Source organism: Phyllostomus hastatus, unplaced genomic scaffold (genome assembly GCF_019186645.2).
Source record: "Phyllostomus hastatus isolate PE091 unplaced genomic scaffold, TTU_PhHast_1.1 phas_contig_150, whole genome shotgun sequence".
Lineage (NCBI taxonomy): Eukaryota > Metazoa > Chordata > Mammalia > Chiroptera > Phyllostomidae > Phyllostomus > Phyllostomus hastatus.
The window spans coordinates 29657437-29681517 of record NW_025333611.1 but is presented as its reverse complement, the minus strand read 5'-3'; the positions used below and the strand labels follow the sequence as shown (position 1 = coordinate 29681517).

General features: G+C 37.3%; 1 protein-coding gene across 3 annotated transcripts; it reads left to right on the top strand.

The window, feature by feature from the left end:
- The first annotated feature begins 1089 nt into the window (after positions 1–1089).
- On the top strand, positions 1090–22881 carry PKD2L2 (polycystin 2 like 2, transient receptor potential cation channel). Of its 3 annotated transcripts, none has more exons than XM_045822652.1 (14): positions 1090–1120; positions 1807–1905; positions 3382–3515; positions 4488–4726; positions 7373–7594; positions 10635–10862; positions 12196–12301; positions 12573–12754; positions 14197–14317; positions 15220–15321; positions 16742–16806; positions 17358–17412; positions 22246–22358; positions 22771–22881. In XM_045822652.1, the coding sequence occupies exons 1-14, from the start codon at positions 1090–1092 to the stop codon at positions 22865–22867; spliced, it is 1794 nt and encodes a 597-aa protein (XP_045678608.1). In that variant the 3' UTR covers positions 22868–22881. The 3 variants fall into 3 exon arrangements, with proteins under 3 accessions (XP_045678608.1, XP_045678601.1, XP_045678618.1); XM_045822645.1 differs by having other exon boundaries at positions 10635–10863; positions 12131–12301; XM_045822662.1 differs by lacking the exons at positions 12573–12754; positions 14197–14317 and having other exon boundaries at positions 10635–10863; positions 12131–12301.
- Positions 22882–24081: the final 1200 nt, after the last annotated feature.

Sequence of the window (24081 nt, the reverse complement as noted above, 5' to 3'; positions counted from 1 at the left end):
AGCACCCTTTTCTTTCCCTCACGCCCCTGTCCACCGCCGTCAGCCTAGCGCGGGGCCTCTCCTGCTCCTTTCAGCTTTGGTCGCCTCTGACTCTCCCTGCTGTGTGGCCTAGTTTTGCTTTTTATCTGCGCACAAAACAGCATTTATAAACATCAGTCTACATCTCTTTCAGGGAAATAACAAAAGTCGCCTTTATTTTTTCCTTTCAAAACAGCTTGATGGTTTTCTTTGCTGGCTGCTCTGGGGTCTTTGGACTGATTTCCGTCTTATTTTCCTTTCACCAACGTGAGAATTCCTTCTGTCTCACATCCGGGAGGGTTTTGGATGCCTTAATGTACAGCCAGATTTGTTTGGTCTTCCTTTTCTGCAGCTGGTTCACAAATCTCCTTCTCATCTTTGCAAAGCTTCAGAACCAGATGCGCATCTGGGCTCCAAAGGACTAGTGTTTTGGCCTACCCTTCACATATTCACTAAAGAGCTGGGTTTAAAAAAGAAAAAGAAAACTATTTTAACGCTCCCTTTAGCCACACTGGAAAGAAAGAAGAGTGGAAGCTATTTCTAACATCTCTCGATTAATAACCAGTTTCTACAAGAGCAGCGGCAGCCTGGGTCTTGGTCGGGCCCTGGGGCCCTGGCGTCCAGTGGACCTTGCCCAACAAGCCGTAGTCTCTGGTAAATTATCGATCCTCTCAGCACCCTCGGTTTCTTCAGAACTAAAATGAGGACAAAACACCTACCTTTCAAGAAGGGGGGTGTCAAGACCAAACAAGCCAATAAATATTAAAAGTATTCAAGAAAGAGTATCCCGTTATAATTAATTACTACTATCTTATCATTAATCTCAGGCCCCAAACCAGGCTTCCCCCTCCTGAGATGTCTAGCTTCCTCAGGAGACAAACGCCGTAATCCCCGGCCCCGCCTCAGGCGAAGCCCTTCCAGAAGGTCCTCGGTGCGCACGCTCTCCTGCAACAGGTAGCGCAGTTTGCGCCCCTCGAGGAGCTGGAAGCTCGCGCAAGCGCGTGAGCTAGGCGGCTCGCGCAGGCGCAGCTGTCCTGGGGAGGTTGAACTGGCGTCCCGTCCAGGTCCGCCATGGCTGAGGCGTCCCGTTGGCACCGAGGCGGTGAGGGGTGCTCCCAAACTGGGTGGGACAAAACGGACTTGTCAGTTCCGCAAAGAGGGGACGCTGTAGCCCCATATCTGTTCATGTGAGAGATGACCTCCAGCACGTTTATCCTTCTCCGCCTCCCCTTACGCGGGGAAGGACGGTGATCCCATTTTACGTATTGGAAACCCGGAGCTCTGTAGGGATGTGGCACTCGCTCCTCGCCCTGAACTCGAGCTGGGCGCTGGCATTTGCTGTGCAATGACCGTGGGTAGACCAGTCTCCGAAGTCCTTTGTTGATGTAGGGAGACGTAACTTTGACCGACCCCAAGCCTAGTTCTTTTTCCCCTCCAGGCTTCCCAAGAATCAGAAGTGACTGGCAGAGAAAACGATAAGGGACAGGTGTGGTGGGTTTGTTTTGTATTTTGCTTTTTTCATTTTAAGACAGAACCGGTCCTGTACACCCACGTTAAGTTATAAAATTCATTAGTATGCAGTCACAAAATGACTACCCACTTACCCCAATGGGAAAATGTTAGTAATTAATTTTGCTTCATAAAAATAAGAATCAAAAAATAATCATAAGCCACTGATCCTGATTCACACAGTGTAACACTAAAAGTGGCTGTTTTTCCATCATTGTTACTTATACTTATTATGAATTACACAATAATGTAAGGAAATGTTTGTTTTATATCTCACAGGGATTCCAAAACATAAGCTGCCTTTCAGAGAGGAAGAAATTAGAACGACACCTCAGGAGTTACTATTCTATATTATTTTTTTAATAATCCTATGTATATGTAAGTACACAGATATAGATGAAAATGTTTAAACTAAAATTATATGGAGATGAGAAATAAAAAGTGGACTTAATAAACCCATAGGCTTTCAGTATACTGACATCTCAAAAACTAGTGACGCATTTCAGACATGATCTTAAATTCATATAGACTGACAGTTTCCAATTCTTAAGGGACAAATCTTGACATCACAGATTTAAGGTACAGCTTTCATAGTCAACATTGATTGAATTAATTATTCCTTTGGGTTGGCCATTCTATCTTGAATATAAATTATTCCCTTGAGTTGGCAAGTCTCACTTGATTTCTTTTAGAGCCATATAGGTACATTAGCTCAGTTTCATAGGTCAAACCACAAATGAGGCCAAAGAAGTTAGTCTTAGTTTCAGCTTTATTCTCTTCCCTATTCTGTTGCACAACTGTAAAATATGCTTGTGCTGAGTCACAGAACACATATAGGTCAATGCAGATCTTTTAAGGACTGGGAAAACCTGCATTCCTCCTATCTTTGGGTCAAGAGCATTGACTTATCAGTATTAAAGAGCATTTTGTCTTTGAAGTGCCCAACATACAGTAGATGTAAACTTACTGGCCAGACTTACACCTCATTTTGATGTGGACTACATACTGGCAATCATGTATCAATTAATTGCTTTGTAAAGGTGAACTTGTGTTGGGTCTGAATTACAAAGACAACTGTAGCCAATCTCATAAATTAAGATAGACTACTCTTTAAATACTACAGAACATTTAGGGAATTGAAAAATATAAAAAGAACATAATCCCATTATTCAGGGATCAAAAATACTTTTTCATAATAAAAAGAATTGAAAACCTAAATCTCCAAGAACAGAGGATTTAACATTGTGTACAGTGAAATAATGCAACATTAAAGAGTGGCATAGGCTCGTGTGTCATGGATTGATGTTGAAGGTACATGGTTTGTACAAACTAAAGGGCTTCTAGCAAAAAAGAAAAAAAAAATTTAGTGTACACTTAACTCTAAAACTGATCCACCCACCCCTAGAAAGTGATAGAATACTTTTAAGAGCTGTTAAAATTCTTGTATGCCATAACATAGTTCCACATGCATTATTTCACTTTTCATAACAAAACTGAGATACTCAAACTGTTATCTGTTTGTATTAAAAGTCCATCATCTTAACTACTCACCATAATATATTGCCTACTCTCGATATGAAAAAAAGAATCAACTTGCAGAATATGTGTAATGTGATCACATTTTTGTAAAAAAAGTTATTTTCTGTAGAATGTAGGCCAAATCTAACTCTAGCTGTGGAATTACAGGAATCTTCCTGTTTTATATATTTCTATTTTAGTTATTGTAACTTTTATAATTAGACAAAAAGAATTGAATTTCAAAACAAAATTTGGAACAAAATTAATTACATATTTAATCCTAATAAACTCAGTTTTTAAACATAAAATTTTATACCAAAAAATTCTTCTCCTTAGTGACATTTGGAATGACAAACCCACACATGTATTACTTAAACAAAGTTATGTCATCTCTGTTTTTGGACACTTCTGTGCCTGGTGATGAAAGAAGCAACTTTAAGTCTATTTGCAGGACAGCTGATTTTTGGAAGGTAATGTATCATGTGACTGTGGATAAACTAGCTTTAGGGATTGTACAAATCCTTGGCACATGTAGTAGGCACTTGATACATGTCTATTGAAGGGATGAGTAAAAGTGAAATAATTTCTTTATATTAGAATCAACCAACCAGTGTTTTTTGAGGACCCATGTTCTCAATGTGATCAAGTTCTTATAACTTTAAAAAAACGAACATTATTTACTGTATTTGGAAAATAAAAAACTTGCTTCTTATGTGGAAGGTTAGGATCCAGAGTCAGTCTATAATCATGTATAGTGAAAATTATTCCTAAGAAATGTTTAAATTGTTCCTAAAGTGAAATATTTGTGTTTTAGGTATACCAAACAACGCTGTACTGTGTGTTACAGTAATGTAGAGTATATAATAAAGAGTACCTATATGAAACATAATTTTATAGTGTTTTTAATTGCATAAGAGAATCATTCCTTCAACATTGGAACAGCCTTGTTTATTCCATTACACTCAGCAAGATGCTTACACTGTGAAGGAAGAACAATTAAGGAAAACGGCAGTTTTGGGTATCCCACATCACGACCATTATAGAATGCCTAGAAGAGGTAGGGAAGGCTTTCCAGAGGTGATGACAACTCAGCTGAGTTGTAAGGGATGAGTAATAGATGGACATCAGAGGAAGAATAAACAATGTGTTCTGTAGGTAATTCCACATATGGAGTTATGTTTGACATTACAGCATATAAAATGCCAAACTACGAATTAGTTCAAATCATGAATACCATGCTAGGAATTTGGAACTTATGGAGGAGACAAGGGCATTATCATCATTATCATTAATATTAATGTTGGTTTGGTCACTAATTTAATTTTCATACTCATCTTCAAAATCACTGGTTTTTAGACTCCTGTCAGTAACATGAGGAATATAGGTTCTGTTATACATGACATGAAAACATTTTTCCATAATGTTTATTTTTCTATGTGAAGTTTATGGAAGGACCCCTTTTGGAAGGTCTGTACTGGGACTCACAGCACAATGACAAAAGCAGTCGCATCTACTACGAGAACATAGTTCTAGGAGTCCCCAGAGTCCGTCAACTCAAAGTCCGAAACAACACGTGCAAGGTCTATCCATCTTTTCGGCCTTTAAACATGACTGACTGTTATGCCAAATACACTTCTGAAAATGAAGACGTATCTGATTTTGGCCTTAAACATGATACTGAGTAAGTAGTATAAAATTACACATAACTTATCCTAGCAGCTTACCATTATATCTTTAAACAATTATGAAAATGTGTATGTTTTTCGAATCATACCAACAGGGGTCTTGTGTCAATATTAGTATCAAAGGACAACTCAGATATTGTGTTTAGCAAAGGAAGAATGAACTGTTATTTTTTGTTGTTATTTACCAAATGCTATAAAGTATTTTCATTTTTTCCTGGTATATAAAGTGTTAACTCATTGTACACAAGGCAAAGCATCTAGTTTTGCTCTTACACTAGCAGTGAGCTCTTCTGGCTTTGGCCAGACTCACCTCAAACACATCCCAAATGCTCCTTGGGATCTCTAAGGAGTATCCTAGGTGTCTTAGGCAATTTTCCTCCTTTCTCATTCTGACTTACCTCAGTGATCTCTCTATTGCTGCCATTGTTAAAAGGGACAGTACTTCTCTGCAGGCAGCAGTGCATCTGATGACACCTGCCAAAGGCATTATGGCCACTGTTCTCCAAAACAGCTGGTGTAGAGTTCTAGTTACACATTATATTAAAAATACAAAAGCTCAAAGCCACTGACATGACCTTCCCTTAGCACAGAAACTGCTCGCATTATTGCTTTTAGGGTCCTATGAAACCTTAAAGGGCAGATAATAAATCTTTTTTAAATATCAGAAATAAAAATATTTACAAAGGTTCACCGTGTCCTACTCACAACTCCCACTCCAGAAGCACTTTTACTTCTTTTGCTCTTCTGATATATGTTTCCTATTTCTTTTTTAAATTTTATTTATTTTAGAGAGAATGGGGTGGGGAAGAAACATCAATTTGTTGTTCCACCCATTTATGCATTCATTGGTTGACTCTTGTATGTGCCCGGATAGGCGATCAAACCTACAACCTTGGCACATTGGGACAACGCTCTAACCAACTGAGCCACCTGACCTGGGTACTTCCTATGTCTATATAACATGCTTATACTGCTATTACTTGATCTTAGTTTATGTATCATCTCTGTCATGGAAGGTGACTGGCATTTGACCCTCTTATACCACTCCCTCTATTACACATACCTCTTATTCCTCTTAGTCTGTAGTTATACCATTAGTTACTTATGAATCAGTTTATACTATAAATATTAACAATGATTATATCTCCTTTCTTGAACAACCTCCCCTGTAATCCCAAGATTATGCCCACATTGCTTTGTAGTTTTTGTTGACTTCTCTTTGTGTGTGTTTTGGGTGTTCTTCAGGACAATAGAGAATGCTTGTATAATTCTTATAAATCTAATAAATTCACAAAGATGGTGACATTACCTTAAACACTACAGTACTATATACTGTTTCCCTTTCAATGAAAAATTACAGGATAAATTATTTAAGTACAAATTTTAAATTGGAATTTGAAAACTCATATTAGGTATTCAATATTCCAAATTCTCATAACTACAAATAATTTAAATACCAAAATTAACACTATGAATTTAGAATTATAGTAACTTTCATTCCCTAACAACCAAAGTAAAAATCAATTTGTACTTATCTACCCAAAATGTAACATTCATTAATTAAAAACATTTAAAATTGGAAGTAGGATAGTGTTGGTGTAACAAATGTTCTTGTTTCAATTTAACAATCGTGAAAAAGACTCAAAAATACAACTATATGCCCTGGCTGGTGTAGCTCAGTGGATTGAGCTCAGGCTGCGAACCAAAGCATCGCAGGTTCAATTCCCAGTCAGGGCACATGCCTGGGTTGTAGACCACGGCCCCCAGCAACCACACATGGATGTTTTCTCTCTCTCTCTCTCTCTCTTTCTCTCTCTTTCTCTCTCTCTCTTTCTCCCTCCCTTCCCTCTCTAAAAATAAAAAAATAAAATCTTTTTAAAAATACAACTATAGAATTTTCATTAAATATGAGTATTTTTTCTTGGTGGTGTCACTTTCCCCCCACTGCTGTCAACAATCATGGTATTGTAATAAATGCAAACCGAGTATGTCTCTGGGTGATTGCTCGGTCTGTTTTGGGAACACAGAATGACTAAAATGAGGAATCAAGGTTTTTTTTGTGATACACCAAAATTAAGATAAAAGTAGACAAAATGGAAGCAAAGTTTAATTATGCACATTTTGCTTTATGTACTTTCATTAAAACAAGATACCTATATAACATATGTACGTTATAACAAAGGTTCTATTTACTGGACATTATATAAATGGTGTATGACCTTTGGAAGACACACTATGAAGCACTTTTTTCCCCACACTGAGACAGAGCTTTCTTAATCAAAACTCTTGGTCTTGTTCTAGTTAAAGGGTTAAGATCTAATAAAACAATAGGGACAAAATGTCAAAGAACAAAATCAGTAATTTTCTAGATTTTAAGCTGAGTCAAAAATAGATTAAAATTTTTTTTTTCTCATAGCAGGTTGTCCAGTGTCTTGTCCACAATAACCACTTAAAAAAACATATACCTTAATTCTTTTAACTTCATCCTTAACTCATTGTCTTGCTTCAAAATTACTCTAATACTTATGAACTTAGTACCACTTTTTTTAACTGCTACTTTTGAATGAAAGTTTAGCTGAAATTCTTAGACTACTTCTCAGTCAGTCTTCTCATCTCTCCATTATTCTTTTTCTATCTAACAGATGGAAGTACTCTGCTCCTAGTACCAACTCCCCGTGGCACCAGGGATTTGTTGGTGTTTACCGCAATGGGGGATATCTTTTCACTTTATCAAAATCAAAATCTGAAACCAAAACCAAGTTAACTAAACTTCAACAGAACAGCTGGATCACAAGAGGAACTCGAGTTGTTTTTACTGACTTTTCATTATACAATGCTAATGTAAACCTGTTTTGCATCATCAGGTGAGTGACCTGAAACCTTTATTATATAGGCATTCTAAAAAGCATCCAGAGCCCTCATTAGGGTCTCCAATTTTTACTGAGATTAAAATTAAAACCGTGAGCTCTGGCTGGTGTGGCTTAGTGGACTGAGTGCTGTGCTGGCCTGCAAACCAAAAGGTTGCTGGCTCTATTCCCAGTCAGGGCACATTGCCTGGGTTTCAGGCCAGGTCCCCAGTAGGGGGCATGTGAGAGGCAACTGATAGCACATTGATGTTTCCCTCACTTCTTCCTTCCCTTCCCCTCTCTCTAAAAAATAAAATCTTTAAAAATAAAATTAAAAGCTTCAAGATAAATAAAATGTAGTTCTGCTAATAATGAAAAAGAAGATAAAGCAACATCATATTCAGGTTCATTATTTCAGAATATTCTCAAGAACAATGTTAGTTTTATATTACTAGAGGATATATAGTCTTATTTCTTGTCATTCTACAATTGCAGTGATCTAACAGTCTTGCTTATTTCTTTTATTCAGATAATTCGAATCTGTTAACTTTCAGAATGAGCTTTATTATTGTGTCAAGAATGAGCACTTTTTATTTTGAACAATATTTAACAGTAGCCAGCACCCTAGAAATGATACAACAGGTGGTGATTTGCAAAAAATGGCCTCAATAATTCAATCGTTGCCATGTGACCTGGCAAGGGCCCTGCCACCCAGCACAGGGCGTAATGCCCCAGCCCTCAATGCTTGAACTCAACCATTTGATTTGCTTTGATCAAGGGAATGCTGGCACATATGATACAAGCAGAAGTTTGAAACAAGTTTATATATTAAAACTTGCTCTCTTACACCTCTGCCATTGCAGTAGGACATGCCCATGCTAACTCATTTAATCCACCAGAAGGAAGAGAGACATCCTATCATAGAGAAGAACCAACCAAAGAGAAAAAATTCTTTCCTTTTAGTCCAATTACCTTAGGTCATCTACCTAACCTGGACCATGCTAATTGGTTTAAGCCTGGGTTCTAGAAATCAAACTCTGACAAAGGAAATAGGATTACCATTCTTGGACCTGTCTGTAGGTTGAATTAGTTTCCTCTAAGTGATCTGGGAATGGCTGGGTACCTGAGGTAATCAGAGTTCTGTTAACAAGAAATCACGGAATAACAAATGCTAGAGAGGCAAACAGTAACGTCCACTGCCTTCTCAGTGAGTCACTTTTCCCTCGTGAGCCTCACACTTGTACTCTGAGTGGGATATAGAACTGGTGTTTACTCTGATTAGGGGACTCTAACCTTGTGTAATAGTTACAGTGAAACACAGCCATGGCCTTTACAATTTGTAAAAATGAATAAAACAAGAAAACAAGTAAATTACTTTAAGCAGCCAGTGGATATTATACCTATTATTTTATAGTTCTTCAAGGAATCAGAGCTTTTTACCAACATTATTCACCCTTCCCACTAGTCTGTATCAGGATAAAATGAAGAATACAAATCATTCCTATGTCCAAAATAAGAGTAGAAACATTGAGGTAACTGGCTTAAACACAAATGGAGAACTCCTTGTAATACTAGATTAAGTCCACATTTCCTTTCTCCAGGTTTTATGCTTATTGTTATCTTTTTTTTAAAGAGTTTATTTATTTACTTTTAGAGAGAGGGGAAGGGAGGGAGAGAGGGTGAGGGACATAAATGTGCAAGAATCAGTTGCCTCTCACACACCCTCAACTGAGGACATGGTCTGTGACCCAGGCATGTGCCCTGACGGGGAATTGAACCAGTGACCTCTCAGTGTGCAGGCTGGCACTCAATCCACTGAGCCACAGCAGCGAGGGCTGTTATGTTTTAAAATGTTATTTTTTAGAAATTAAAATTTTGAAACTTTTACGTGGTAGGATATCTCATCAGTAGTTGTAAGGAAGCATATTGCTTACACTAAAACTTTATCTACTTGTTTTCCTTTTTGTACATGTATCTGGGAAACTAAAATAAATGCTAGGTTTTTTTCTTTTTGCTTATTATTTTACACTTCAGATCAAAATATTAAGTTTCTTTCACTCCACTCACTTATCCAACACTGCACACCTACTATGTGTAAAGTGGAACAGACAGTTCTTTTCCATTAACTTTTTTTTTGGCAGCACCTGATTCCATAACCAGTAAGATTTGTTACTATCTTTAGGTAGGAATAATTACTTTGTGACGCTGTGACAGAAATGCTTGTTCCTTAAAGTACTACCAATTCTGAATTATCTGAAGTCGTGGAGAACACTAGAAATAGTGAACCTCAAAATCTTTGTGTTGAAATTCACTCTTGTATTTGCATATAGATCTTTGTATACAACATCCAGTGCCTGAAGTAAACTTATCATTTGTGTCCTGGCTGTTGTGACTCAGCAGACTGAGTGCCGGCCTGCAAACCGAAGGGTTGCTGGTTTGATGCCCCAGTGAGGGCACATGCCTGGGTTGCGGGCCAGGTCCAATGGGGGGCACTCAAGAGGCAACCACACATTAATGTTTCTTTCTCCCTCCCTTCCCCTGTCTAAAAATAAAATATTTTTTAAAATAAAGTAAACATTTGCTTTAGTGTAATATGTGATCTTGACATTTAGAAACAAATATCTCTGATAAGCTAGAGAGAGTGTATTTTCCTCCTCTGAAGTATTCAAGAATTATGCATTTGGGGGCAATCCTTGACTAATAACAGAAACTAACAGTATAGCATTTTCTTAAACATCATCTCATTCTTATGTGGAGATGAATTAGTATCCCCATTTATGAACAATCTAAATTCAGAATAGAATGAATGTCCAGCTAAAATCACATCTTACTCTTATTTACCTTGGTCTGTGATCACTGTAAATATTCAAAGCACAAAAAGCAGGCAGAGCCATTAAAAAGTAAATCCACTAGAAAATTTTTAAATGGGACACATGACCCCAAGGAAACATGTTTGTACAAAATAACTGATTAGCACCAATTAGCAATTTCACAATGAATTATGTACTGAAATATAAATGCCTGAAATGCAGTTACTTTCACAAATCTAATTTTACAGATTGGTGGCAGAATTCCCTGCAACTGGAGGAATACTTACTTCGTGGCAGTTTTATTCTGTGAAGCTCCTCAAATATGTTAGCTACTATGATTATGTTATTGCTTCCTGTGAAGTCATATTTTTTATTTTTCTTATTGTTTTTGCAATACAGGAAGGCAAAAAAATAAAAGAATTCAAGTCTGCCTATTTCAAAAGTATTTGGAATTGGCTAGAATTACTACTTTTGATAGTAAGTATATATTCACAAGTATGGTTGAAGGGACTCATACATGAACTCATCAATGAGGGGTGTAAAAAGTAAATTTCTATTCATCAAGACTTATTTTAAAGGTTCCAAGTAGCAATCATAAAATGAACTGTTGCAGTGCATACTAATGGTGTGCCTCTTAAAGGGAAATGACTATTTTTCCACTTGGTTGCATCCTTGGGAGAACCAGCATAAATCTAAAGAAATAGGTGATTCCATGGGCATTATGATTTATCAGATGTGCACAATACGTCTCACCTACCTCCACTTAAAAATGTATTCCTTACAGGGCCTCATACTGAAAATCTTGGATCTTTTGGGACAAGGTCCTTTAAAATATACTCCTCTATGTGACCTAAATCTGCTTTCCTCCTCATGCTGACTTGTGAATAGCCAAAAGACATGCCTCTGCAAAATACTGAAGAAGGAGGTTTGAGCAGCCATAGGGTAGCTCATGGGCAGAGAATGCCAGGATAAGGAAATAGTCCCTGAAGGAAAGTTCCAAGACTGCCTGTCCTGGTCACTAAACCATACTGAAATAAACAGAGAAGTAGGCAGGGCTGGCTGGACATCAAGAGCCTGGTTTTAGGAGCAACGAATACACTTTTCTGGCTTCTACTATCTTTTACCCCTACTGGTCAATTTAGTATATAAGGCTTGTTTCCCAAAACCAGATTGCAAGTTTATTGGAGTCAGAGAAGTGTGCCATCTACCTTCCCTGGCATCTCCAGTAATACTTATCATATGGCAGGCACAGTGTTAAATGTTTAACGATTTGAGTATCTTAGGCAAGGGAAATCAAGAAAATTTTCACGAGTTACAAGCTCGGAAACCTAGTTCTGAAATCTCCTTAAGTTAAGGGATCCAGAAGGGTTTGTTTTTGAAACTGTAAAATTTCCTCCTTGTCGTGTTACATAGGGAAATAGTGAACTTTTAGGTATCATGTGGTTAGATGGGATAGGAACCCTATATCAGAATTACATCATCACTATACACATTTGTGCTTCATGGCCCAAAGAAACAAATAGGCAGATAGATTAAAATGGCAAGATCAATGTTTTTCTACTTTATTATGTTACCTTAAACATCTATAAATTGAGGCTTACTTCCATATAAAAGCCTATGTTTAATCTCTCCCGCCCTTTTGTCGAATTTTTCATGAACTTTTTCAGGTGCTTCTTCACAGGATGCAGGGGATTTAAGAGGTAGAAATAGCCTTTAATTTAACCCTTCTTTTTTTCCCATATAGTTGTGTTTTGTGGCCATTTTCGTCAACTTACACTGTAATATACAAAATTTTCTGTTACTTGAACCGCTGTTAAAAAGTACTGAGAAATATCCAGACTTCTATTTTCTTGCATCCTGGCACATTTATTACAGCAGTGTAATTGCTATTACCATCTTCTTTGCATGGATAAAGGTATTTATATCTTATTTGACACAACAGAAAAGGTATTATTATTAAATATCAAAATGGGAACTTAAACTACAAAGCCATAAAAAAGAATATTCTTGACTTTTAAGTAATTTTAAAAGGAGTTTGGCCTTGTAATGATTGCTGGCAAATCCTCAAATATTCCTATCATTAAGTACCTCCTTTAATTTGAAACAGATTTCTCCGAAAGTTAATTTAACTAAATTTTAAGTAATTATAGTATTTCACATTCTATTTCAATTAAATTTGCTTTCAGATATTCAAATTCATAAGCTTCAATAAGACCATGTTTCAGCTGTCATCAACTTTGTCCCGCTGCATCAGAGACATAGTAGGATTTGCCACCATGTTTTTTATCGTCCTCTTTGCTTATGCCCAGTTAGGGTTCCTTCTTTTTGGATCACAGGTTGACGACTTTTCCACTCTTCAAAATTCCATGTAAGCTCTTAGTATAAATGTAATTATATTTTCCAATTTATAACAAAAAACCATGGAATGATCTATGATAAGTAGTAACATAAGCTTTAATAACTTAAATGTGGTTTATTTTCACTAATGGCCAAATACATCATACTCAAGGAATGGTTAGGCATTGAAAGAGCCAAATGGATAGTGAAATTGGTGTTTTAAGAGTTACTAGGTCAAACTGGAAAAATTATTTTCATTTCTTAATTAAACACAACTCAAGGATAAAAGACCAAGTTAAATACTGAAACAGAACCTCTTATTCTCCAATCCCAAAGAGGAAAAAAACATCTGATTTGTTGTGCAATTTTGGTTTCCTTGCAATTCAGCATTTCTCTTTTTATTGTATATAAAGAACATTACAAACCAGTATTAAAACCCGGATAAGTATTTTACGTATGATTTAATACGATCTTAAGTACTGGGGATGAAATTCGAGATAACTTTTGAGTCCTAGGACTCCCAACTAGCTGATTTCTTTGAAAATATTTTACTCCTTCATTGTAGATAGCTCATGCCCCTTTTATGTGATTGGCTGAAGCAACAAGAAACAAGAAGCATTCTTCCCTTTGGGCAATCATGCAGTATCTATACACCTTTAAAAGTTCCTTCCCAGGTTTCCCCTTAAAACAAGGAACTCACACACGTAATTTATAACATGCCCCTGGTGCATGTGGCGTTACCACTGCAAAGTGATGATGAGAGAATAAGACATTGGGGTAAGAAACTCTAATTCTACCTCTACTATAACTGTGCTCATTCAAAGCCTTCATTTCTTAATTTTCCATCTTTAAAATTAAGGAAATGAAGATTTTAAATATTTTTAAGTGCTATTGCTTATCAAAATCAAGCTTTTATAGTTACTGAAGAGAATAAAATAAACTCATGTTTGAGGAACATTACCAGCATTTGGTTGAGATTTAGCAAGTGACAAATTGTTGGTATCATTATTATAAAAAGAGCGAAAATTAAACATATCAGATATTATAAGAAACTTGAGGGCTCTTGGGTCTAGGTACAAGTTGAAAATCACTTACTGGATGAGGTCAAAGTACTCTTAAGTTTTACAGGGCACAGGAATAACTAAAAAGTCCACTGCTGAGATCAGTTGGTAAAAAGATCTCAAGGTTCAAATCTTGTAGGTAAACATTGGGTTCACAGTGAAGCCCAACATTTAATAAATTGAAGCCCAACATTTCCTGGACAACCTGTTAAGTTATTGAGGTACCTCAGGTCTGGGCTTCAGGGAATTTTCTACATCTGGCTTTATAGACCTCTATGTTAACATAACTAAAGCCAGAGAGCAAATGCCAGACACAGCTGAATACTTCCTGGACACACTAGTAACCCCCATCAGTTGTCATGTATGTATAAAGGGATATACTATTTTCTAATGTTTTCCTTTCTTCCCAAAGATTTGCACAGTTTCGAATTGTTCTTGGGGATTTTAATTTTGCTGGTATTCAGCAAGCCAGTCCTGTCTTGGGACCCATTTACTTCATCACCTTCATCTTTTTCGTGTTCTTTATCCTGTTGGTAAGAATGACCATGCGTTCGCTTTTATGCTTCCATTTTTTAGAATAAAAAAATTAACAATTCAGAAGAAATTTACGGTATCACTGCTTAGATGTCAGAACACTTTACAGACTTAAGAATGGTGCAGATTCCTAGTATCCAGTGTCTGAATATTTTTAAGTTGTTTTATGGAGAATGTGATCACCATAGTTACCATCTGGGTGTTCACTGTGTGCCAGAAATGTGCTAAATCTTTTACAAATGTAACTCAAATGTCCCAGGTCCCTTGAGCCACAGACATTCCATACCAGCAGGTATGAATTAGACCATTAATATTCTGCCCATATTGCAATGGCTTTGGCCCTCAGAGATGAAAGTTCACACCTGTGATTTTTAGGAGTCCCCAGGACGTGCTCCTGACCTCCATGAAAACGTTTGTTGTTATAGCCAGAAGTCTTCACAGTGACATAGCTGGGCCACAGTGAAAGCTGGAGAGGTGGGCTGTGGGTAAAAATACCCCTTCCACAATCGTTTGCGTTCTCTGAATAGTAGCAGTCTAAGAGCCACAGTAAAATTTGCATTTAAACAGCTACTTAGAATTTTTTTAAAAAGCCCACCCTTATAAAACATATAATTTACATTAATAAGTTTTCTTCTGATATGTAATATTGATAAATTAATGTATATACAAGTAACCAGTTCATATGCACTACTTTAAATTCTGCTTATTTACCATAAACATACCTGCCCAGGCCCACACACTACACAGCAGTACTCTACTCTATTAGCATCTTCTTAGTCATTTGTTACTGACCATAGGAATTACTTTTAAATTTTAAATCTAGTTTCACAAATCCCAGCACTTGTCAAAGTCACTAACATTTAAATTTTTATTGAAATAATTATTTAAATATTTCCCTCAGAACATGTTCTTGGCAATAATTATTTATGCCTATTCTGAAGTGAAAACCGATTATTCAATAGACAGAAGGCCAGATTTTGAACTCGGTAAAATGATTAAAAAGGTACGTCAAATTCTTTTCCTACTTAGAATTCTAAGAGAAATCTTGTTCAGTTTATACACTTGTAGTTTGAGTAACATTTAAACCCCCAAGTGACAGGGAGTTTGGGTTTTGTTTTTGTGGGGGCGTTTTTGGTGGGGGGGTTATTCCTATTTGTATTAACTGTGGCCAAAATCATTTCAGAGTTTAATGTATCAAATAGTAATTGCAAATACTAAGTGCAAAAGCGCTGAATAGGAGTATATTTCAATGTGCATGCTGGCAAACCTGTAAACAATCTAAACTGAGAACTCCAGATGCCTTTCTTCCTCCCTTTCCCACATCTGTTAATGACAATACTCGCTCCTCAATCACCCCTGGCTCGAAAACCTGTAATTTATTTCCTTGCCCCTTACTCGATCTGTTGCCAAGGCTTGTACGTGACATTCACCTCTGTAGTCTTTGCTCATGTTTGTGGAACTCAAGGACACTTCAAATTCTAACTGCCACCACTAACCTAGGGCCCTCAGCACTTTTCACCCAGCCTTCTGTATAGTAACATCTTCTTACCTGTTCTAGCCTCTTTCTGGCACCAGCTCATCTCTGAGCATATCACTTCTCTGCTCAAAATTCCTCAAAGTTTCCCTGGGCCTATCAAAATAAGTCCAAATTCCTTGCTCAAACATTCAGGGCCCTTTTAAAGTCTCACAGTCCCAAACTATCATAATTCACTATCACCTGACTACAGCATTTCTACTTCCTATGCCTTCATTTATAGCATGGTACATGCCGGCCAGTGTTTTAAGCACAGTGCTATATACCATGCTTGCTCTCTCTCCTCTGCTCATACCATTCTCTGACCCCAGGTATGTTCCCTCCGCTCTTTCTCTCTCTGACGTTATCGTCTCCCTGACAGAGTGGAATCTTCTCTGCCTGCTTGACACTTAGCTCACTTTGGGTCATAGTAGCATTATGTGCATACATACCATGCTGCCCACCTCTGCATACCCTCAGCTTTGCACTTAACATAAAAAATGTCCTAATGGCTGTGGGGTGTAAGAACTCTGTCCAAGAACTCATCTGTAAAAGAAAACTGTTAATATGCCCCTTACTGAGTATCCTTGTGGTTTCCTCTTTTATCTCAATTATAATGTTGGTTATATGCATTAAAGTCTTAACACCTTTACTGCAATGTTAGTAACACTTTTTAAAGATTTTTCCCCAAGTTCAGGTGTGATGTCCACAGGAGAATCCCTTTTTCTTTTCACCAGCAGGCAGAACCCATAGTGTCAACAAACTGAAAGGAGGATAATCATATCATTTGCTTTACCTTTCTTTAGAGTAGCAGTCCCTAGAGATAAGCACTTACGTCCTTTACCTGAACCAAAAGTGAATATAGGATATATTTTTGGTGACTTTTTAAACTATTTTCAATTATGCCCAGTGTTACAACAATGTCCTCGAAAAACTCAAACTAAAGAAACCTGAAAAGGATGAAGACGATAAAGAGTAAGATGACTTTAAATTTTTAATTTACCATTTTAAAGCTCTATATTGTATGAGAAACTTACATTGAGAGTAAGGCTTTGATAGCAAAACCACCACCATCCAAAGTACTGACTCTGTCTTGAAACTGTAAGCTAATGTGAAAATAACATAAGGCGTGCCATGCTACTAATAAAGCTTAACAGAAGGTGGGCAAGAGAGTCAAGTCCCTTCAAAAAGGTAGGAAACAATTTCCTTCTACATTAGGTACACTCATTTAGCTACCGAAATAAAACCATTTTACACAAAATAATTAATAATACACTTACCTTTATTATTTTGTTGTCAAAATACTTCCAAAACCCACACCTCTGACAATGGGATATTGTATAAACAGTTTCTTATAGCTAGAGATGTGAGTCTCTGGATAACTTATCAATAACCACATTTTCCAAATTAGTGTTATCAGAAAGAACAGAAATACAATTCAGATCTTTTCCATAAATCTGACTGTACTTTATGCTGGCACTTCCTTTTTTACTAACATATGCCTCTAATTTCTATTTTATACTCAGTATAAAAAGCACAGATTTGGCTGAACAAGCCAGAAGAGAAGGCTTTGATGAAAATGTAAGATTTTAATTTTCTCATAAAGAATTTATAGCTTTATTAGAAATATGCTCATAGCCCTGGCTGGTGTGGCTCAGTGGACTGAGTACTGGCCTGCAAACCAAAGGGTCACTGGTTCGATTCCCAGTCAGGGCACATGGCTGGGTTGTGGGCCAGGTCCCCAGTTGGAGGCATGCAAGAGACAACCCACACACTGATGTTTCTCTCCCTCTCTTTCCCCTCCCTTCCTCTCCCTCTCTCTAAAAATAAATAAAATCTTTAAAATTAAAAAAGTACGCTTACAAAAACATTCTGATTAAAACTGAAATTTCTTTTTTCAGAACAGTAGTTGCCACCTCCAACTATTTCTCCCAGAATCCCGATGCTTGTTTAGGACAAATCATTTGGATTCCAGATGCTCCCTCTTTCTTATTGCTGCTCTTAGCCAGACACCCTGGTCCTAAAGCTGTGTACTCACTGTGGGATAATCACACAGGGTTTAGAGAGTATACTCTATTGAGACAATTATATAATTTTCCTCTTGTAATCTTTAATGTGATAAATTACTTCAATAATTTTTTATACTTCAAAATTGTAACATACTCAACAAATGACTCAGTACATATGTGTTTAAGAAATAATTATAAAGCACACGATATACACAAGGAAGAAAATATAAGCCAAGGATTTTTATATCTAGCAAAGCTGTACTTCAAAGCTCAGTTTCTTTCTTTCTTTTTTTTAAAGATTTTATCCATTTATTTTTAGAGAAAAAGGAAGGGAGAAAGAGAGAAATATCTATGTGAGAGAAAAACGTCAACCAGTCACCTCACCCCACACGCACCCCAATGGGGACTGCACCTGCAACCCAGGCATATGCCCTGACTGAGAACTGAACCAAAGACACTTTGCCTCGCAGCACAATGCCCAACCAATTAGCCTTACTGGTCAGGGCTCCAAGAGTTTTGAACATGCAAGAAGTCAGGTAATACTGTTGAATTCCTGAGAATTCTACAAAAGGGTCAGGTTCACCCAACCAGGAGATGACTGGAGACATTTTGCAAAAAGGAGAAGGTATAAAGTAGAAAAAGCTGATTGGTTCATTTTTAATAGCTAAAAGTCTAAAAATTATCATTGTGTTAATAATCAAGAAGGAGAAACTTTAGCATATTTAAGAGTACAATAATAAGAAAAATTGTACTTAATAATTAAAAAAAACTTTTTTTCACATTTTAACCTCTCTGAAATCAAGTAGCACCTTATGGTTAACGGTATGTCATACTTTAATGGGCAGCATTTTTACTAAGTGGTACATAAAATAACAGTATGTCTTATAATAGACTACCTCTCCGATACAAAGAAATATAGTAACATGATTAAAAATATAACTGGGACCCTAACCAGCATGACTTAGTTGGCTGAGCATCACCTCGAAAAGCAAAAGGTCGCCAGTTCAATTCCCAGTCAGGACACACGCCTGGGTTGCAGGCCTGGTCCCTGGTTGGGGCGTGTGGGAGAGGCAACTAATCAATGTTTCTGTCCCTTTCTCCCTCCCTTCCCTCTTTCTAAAAATAAATAAAATATTTTTTAAAATTAAAAAATATATATAACTGTGTAGTAGAGAGGAAGGAGATGAAGAGGAAGAAATTACAAGCTAATTTTCTTGTTGAACTTGTTTGGTTCCTTGCTGAGGGAACCACAGCAAGAAAGGAACCATGGGGCATAACAAAATACATGAATAAAAACAAAAATACCTGAAAGGGCAAAAGTACCAAAACGAAAAAAGAGAACAAAGTATAGCACATAGTAAAAGACATAAAATATAACCATAAGACAGTATGATACAACCATGACCATATATGACATATCAGTAATGGCAAAATAGAAAATAGGTCAAGAAAAATGAAAGGATAAAAAGAAACCAAAACAATATAATGAATAGGCAATCTTACATATGTATTAAACTCAAAATACACCTTCTTTTTGAAAACCCATTCATTAAAAATGATCATATATTGGGCCACAAAGAAAACCTCAATGAATTTCAAGTAGTAGTTAATATAGAAAAAAATTCTCTGAAAACATAAAAATATATTAATGAAATTAGAAAATAAAAAAATTGAAGGCCCTGGCTGGGTAGCTCATTTGATTGGAGCATCATCCAGTGACAAATCTCCAGCACCAAACTTCACAAACCACTTATAACATGTTTGATCAGTCCCAGGACCTTCTTCATACACTGCACACATCTTCTTTTGTTTCGGATGTTTTCACCTTTCTTGAAATAATGAAGCATAATATGCTGAAATGTTGCTTATCTTCTTCCATCTTCCATCTTAAAATGGCTATCCAAAAATTCACAAATTTTGATTAAGTTTTTTGTTAAATACATGCTGATATGGCAGCTGACACAACACAATCTAACAAAAATGTTTCAAATGAAGTAAAGACAACTAAATGCTAATAGAGCCATCACATGGGAAAAAAACTAAACAAACTTTTTGGCCAAAATAAATTATTGTTTTCCTACTCCTTTATTGAATTCTCTCATACATTTTTCAGTTCATTGTACACCTAGAAAATTTAAGGGAATCACAGAGGTCATCACTACCATTTCCTTTTTAATTGTTATATATTCTAATTTATTTCCAAAGACATACAAATGGTCATCAATAGGTACATAATACAGGTGCTGGAGAGAACTTCTATCTGCAGAAGCAATGCTGAGAGAAAAAAACAAACTCTAGTCTCCTCCATCTTCTCATAAGGAGGAACCTAACAAATCCAGTACAAAGGTCTGGGGAATAAGTTCTCAAAGCCTGAGGCACAGCATCACAGAGGAGAGAGTATACGAGGATAAATTTTGAGTTGAGAGACATTAGCTACATAATTGGCCCAGTTTGCCCTTTTGGCTATTTACTACACACATTTCAACTTCCATAAAATGCAGTAACTACATCAAGTTTCCAACTAATTAAGATAGAACTATCTTTTATACAAATGAAGGTACTCATTCTTTCCCCAAAAAGGGTGAAGCAAAATCCCAATAGTAATTGTATCCATCCTCTATGATATTAATGCCTTTTCTACTCAAATAAAAATTCCTTAAGAACTTGATGTATAAACTACAATGTTTATTTTTGGACATGAAGTATTAGGAGCACCACACCACCCAAGATTTTCCAGGCTCCAAATACAGCCCTCTCTGAACTCATCTTGTGGCAGCAACCAACTTGCCCTTGATAATTAGGATCAGTCACCTCAGTCAGTACAATTTTTGTCTCCTGGGTCAGTAGCTTGAGGGATCCCCAATGGCCAGGTGGTAGTCTCAAATTCTTAAGTCAATTGTTTGTGTCCTTGGTGGGAGCACGCTATTTATGCACTTGTTCCTCTGGCCCTCCCCAGCTACTACCAAGGACTCATCACTTAGGGTCCAATCACACTAGGTAGTTTAAAAGTAGAAACACACAAGGGCATTTAAAAGGAGGAGGTTTGCTACAAAGAATTCATTTCTGAGGTATTAGAGACTAAGAGCCAATGTGGAACACTAAGTTAACCCAGACACAACTGTAAAAGGCAGCAAACACCTACAGGAAAGAGGTGGGATGATTACAATCTAGGAGCTTGAAAGAAATGTCCCAAAGAGATACTGCTGTGTCTACTATTTTCCTATGACTGTCAAGGGAGGCTTTCAGAGATCAAGTGATGGTTGAGATGGGTTTTTTGAAAGATGAGTCAAGTTTATCAGATTCAGTCTATTCAATGTGTATTGCTAATGCTTCCACATTATAATAGGCCTGGTCACTTTGAAATAGTTGTGGGACCTAACCACTTATTAAACACATTAAAAGTGCTAGTAAATATGTCAAAATGTGGGTGTTCTATTGTGGTTAAAATAAAAGTAGAAAGACTGAAAGCCATCCTTTTCTACTTCAAATATGTTAGAGTAAAGACAAACACTGTCTGATAAATAGTTTCTCTGGCCAGAACAGCACACATTTATCAGGCAAACAGTGCAAACTTAGGCACCACCATGCACTCTGAGAAAGGTAGTGAGAGCCTATATACAGAGATCCACTTTGCCACTTTGCATTACTGCTGGAGCAGGCAGTATCATACTCACTTACTGACAAGTATTTGAATCACAACTGGTTGCACTTTCCTCTTTCCCTCTCTTTCCAGAGCTGCTCTTATTTCCCACAATGTACAAGGCAGTTTTTCTAAAGTTGGGGAAAAGGTATTTGGACACTAAAGGAGAGTGGGTGGTAGTGAGGCCAAAGCACAGGAAGGACTGTTTAGGATCAGAGGAGGATGTAGTAAGAAGAATTTTCTGGTACGAGGAGCCCATACACGGGTAAGTGGACAGAATGCAGAGCCCAAGGTGATGCAGTAATTATGAGGAGGGGATTGGGATGGTTAGGTAAGACTGCAGGAGTCTGGCTGAAAAGCAATTGGGTGAGCAAATACCCACAAGATATACTTTGAGCACACTTGCTTCATTCCAGAATAGAGGTACAAAAATAGCTCTCACCAAGTACAGAATGACAGAATGAAGACAGTCATGAAACAAGTCAGCTGGAGATGCAGAGGGGAGGACGCAATGAAATGAGAATAAGCTGATAATTATAATTTTAAAATTCCCCAACTCTGCCAACAGTCCTAACTAACACCAGGCCCTCTGAAGGGACTGCTGATGCACAGACCTGAAAACTGGCAAGGCAAAAAGCCAGTGGGGCTCAAAAGCACAGTCCTGGAGGGTATAGTTTCAGATTCTCCAGCTTGTGATTGTGTGACAAACCTGAAATAGAGAAAAATGTAAAGATTGCAGCCTGGGCTTTTCCTCTAACTTGACAGGAGATTCGAAGTGCAGAACAGATGAAAAAATGGAAAGAGAGGCTGGAGAAAAAGTATTATTCTACAGAAATTCAAGATGACTACCAGCCTGTCACTCAAGAAGAATTTAAAGAGTAAGTATTTGGGATACATGGCACCAGGACTGGGGACTTGAGTTACACACATTATTTTCCTGAACCCAAAACCTATTCTGCTAAGATGCCACTTTTGTTTTTCATTTTTTTTTTTAACCCAACTTTAAACAGAAAGCCACAAGGCTTCACTTGTTTAAATGTAAGAGTGAGACCAACTACTTTTACCCTTATATCTCTAAATAGGAGCTGTCATTCATACTTGGTATACGTAGCAAATACTGTTCTCCAGACAACTTTAGAAAATTTGATCCCTAACTGACTAGGCATGTGGTAGGAGCTTCAATACGACCTTTCCATTCAAAGCATTTCACAACAGGCACTATTAATCTGCTGTCTCTTCATGCACAAATGTGCTGACTCACTCTCTGCTTCTTTCTATGTTATCCTGTAGCCTGTTTTTATATGCTGTGGAGCTGGAGAAAGAATTACACTACATCAGTTTAAAACTCAACCGAGTGATGAGAAAGGTCTCGGCTCTACCCTACTGAGTCAAGTGGAGGTGAGAATCTGTGATGCAGTCATTGCACATTTCTAACCATGATTCATTCTGGACTGAATTATTTCCTGAACTTACCCCCATTTCCAGTATACTTTAAAAGCACTAAGCCACCTATCATCAAACTATTGCCAGAGTCACTGATAATCATCGAACGAAGTCCAGGACATAAGTGCCCCAGAATGGGATCCACTGTACAACCCACACATTTTACAACATGCTTCTAACACATGGGTTCACACAGAGATTTCATAATAAATTATTATTAAATTCTAGGAATGTGAAGATAAAGTAGAAAATAATACTGTCTTTAGTTCATGGGGCAGGTCTCTAATTAATAGTTCAGTAAGCAGGCAAAGACAGTTTTCCCAATGCTCCAGAGTGGAAGAACTGTTCGTGCGCTCACCATGCACCATATTCCAACTTCCTTTAACCAGGTAACAAAACCAGAGGAATCTGCAAAGCCATCAGACAATGGCTCAAGTAAAATAACCTCACCTCCATTCTTCCCAATCTGAAGTCTCCTATGAAAAGCCAGTGTTAAAAGAACAAACTTTCCAACCACCTGTACAAATTTTATTAATCTCTTCAAACTGGAAATTCATCTAGACAGTTTCTAAAGTAACACATCTAAAGTTTCCCAAAAGTGCTTCCTCAACCACTTTAAAAGTTAAACATACTTTAAAAAATAAAGGGCAAGATAAGAGTGTCAGGGTTATACAAAATCAAGTTATGTTAGAGAAGTACAAATGAGGACATGGCAAAAGCCCCTGGTTAGATGGTTAGAAAGTTATGTATGTATAGTTGGCATTTTGGAAACTAGAAGGAAACTCTTGAGGTTTCAGAGGCCTCCTAAAAGAACCTTTTGTTCTCTTAGCCCAAGCCAACAGCATCTGACCATAGTACTCAACTTCCACAGCACTGCCCAGTAATCCTTGGATTTTAAAACTTAAATAGAGGAAGCTTTAAATCTACCCACCTTCCTCAGGCCAAGCTCTTCTCTTACACTATACATCAAGTTTTCTTAATAGGAAAATTCACTGCAACGAGAAATGCTGACTGTTCGTTCTCTGTGCACCTTCTCCCTACATTCCCACAAGGTAATCAACAACATGGCCTCTCCCTGTCTCGCCACTCCCCAGAGCTGTAGCCAGCCAGGTGGTTCACTAACCCTGTTATCCCCTCATATAGGCCCAGGTTGGGATA

Excerpts from the sequence above, each read along its gene's own strand:
- PKD2L2 (XM_045822645.1), top strand. The coding sequence starts at position 1,090 with ATGGCTGAGGCGTCCCGTTGGCACCGAGGCG. Across the intron at positions 1,121-1,806 it reads GTCCCGTTGGCACCGAGGCG|GGATTCCAAAACATAAGCTG; the intron begins GTGAGGGGTGCT and ends TATATCTCACAG. Across the intron at positions 17,413-22,245 it reads GAGAAGGCTTTGATGAAAAT|GAGATTCGAAGTGCAGAACA; the intron begins GTAAGATTTTAA and ends CTAACTTGACAG.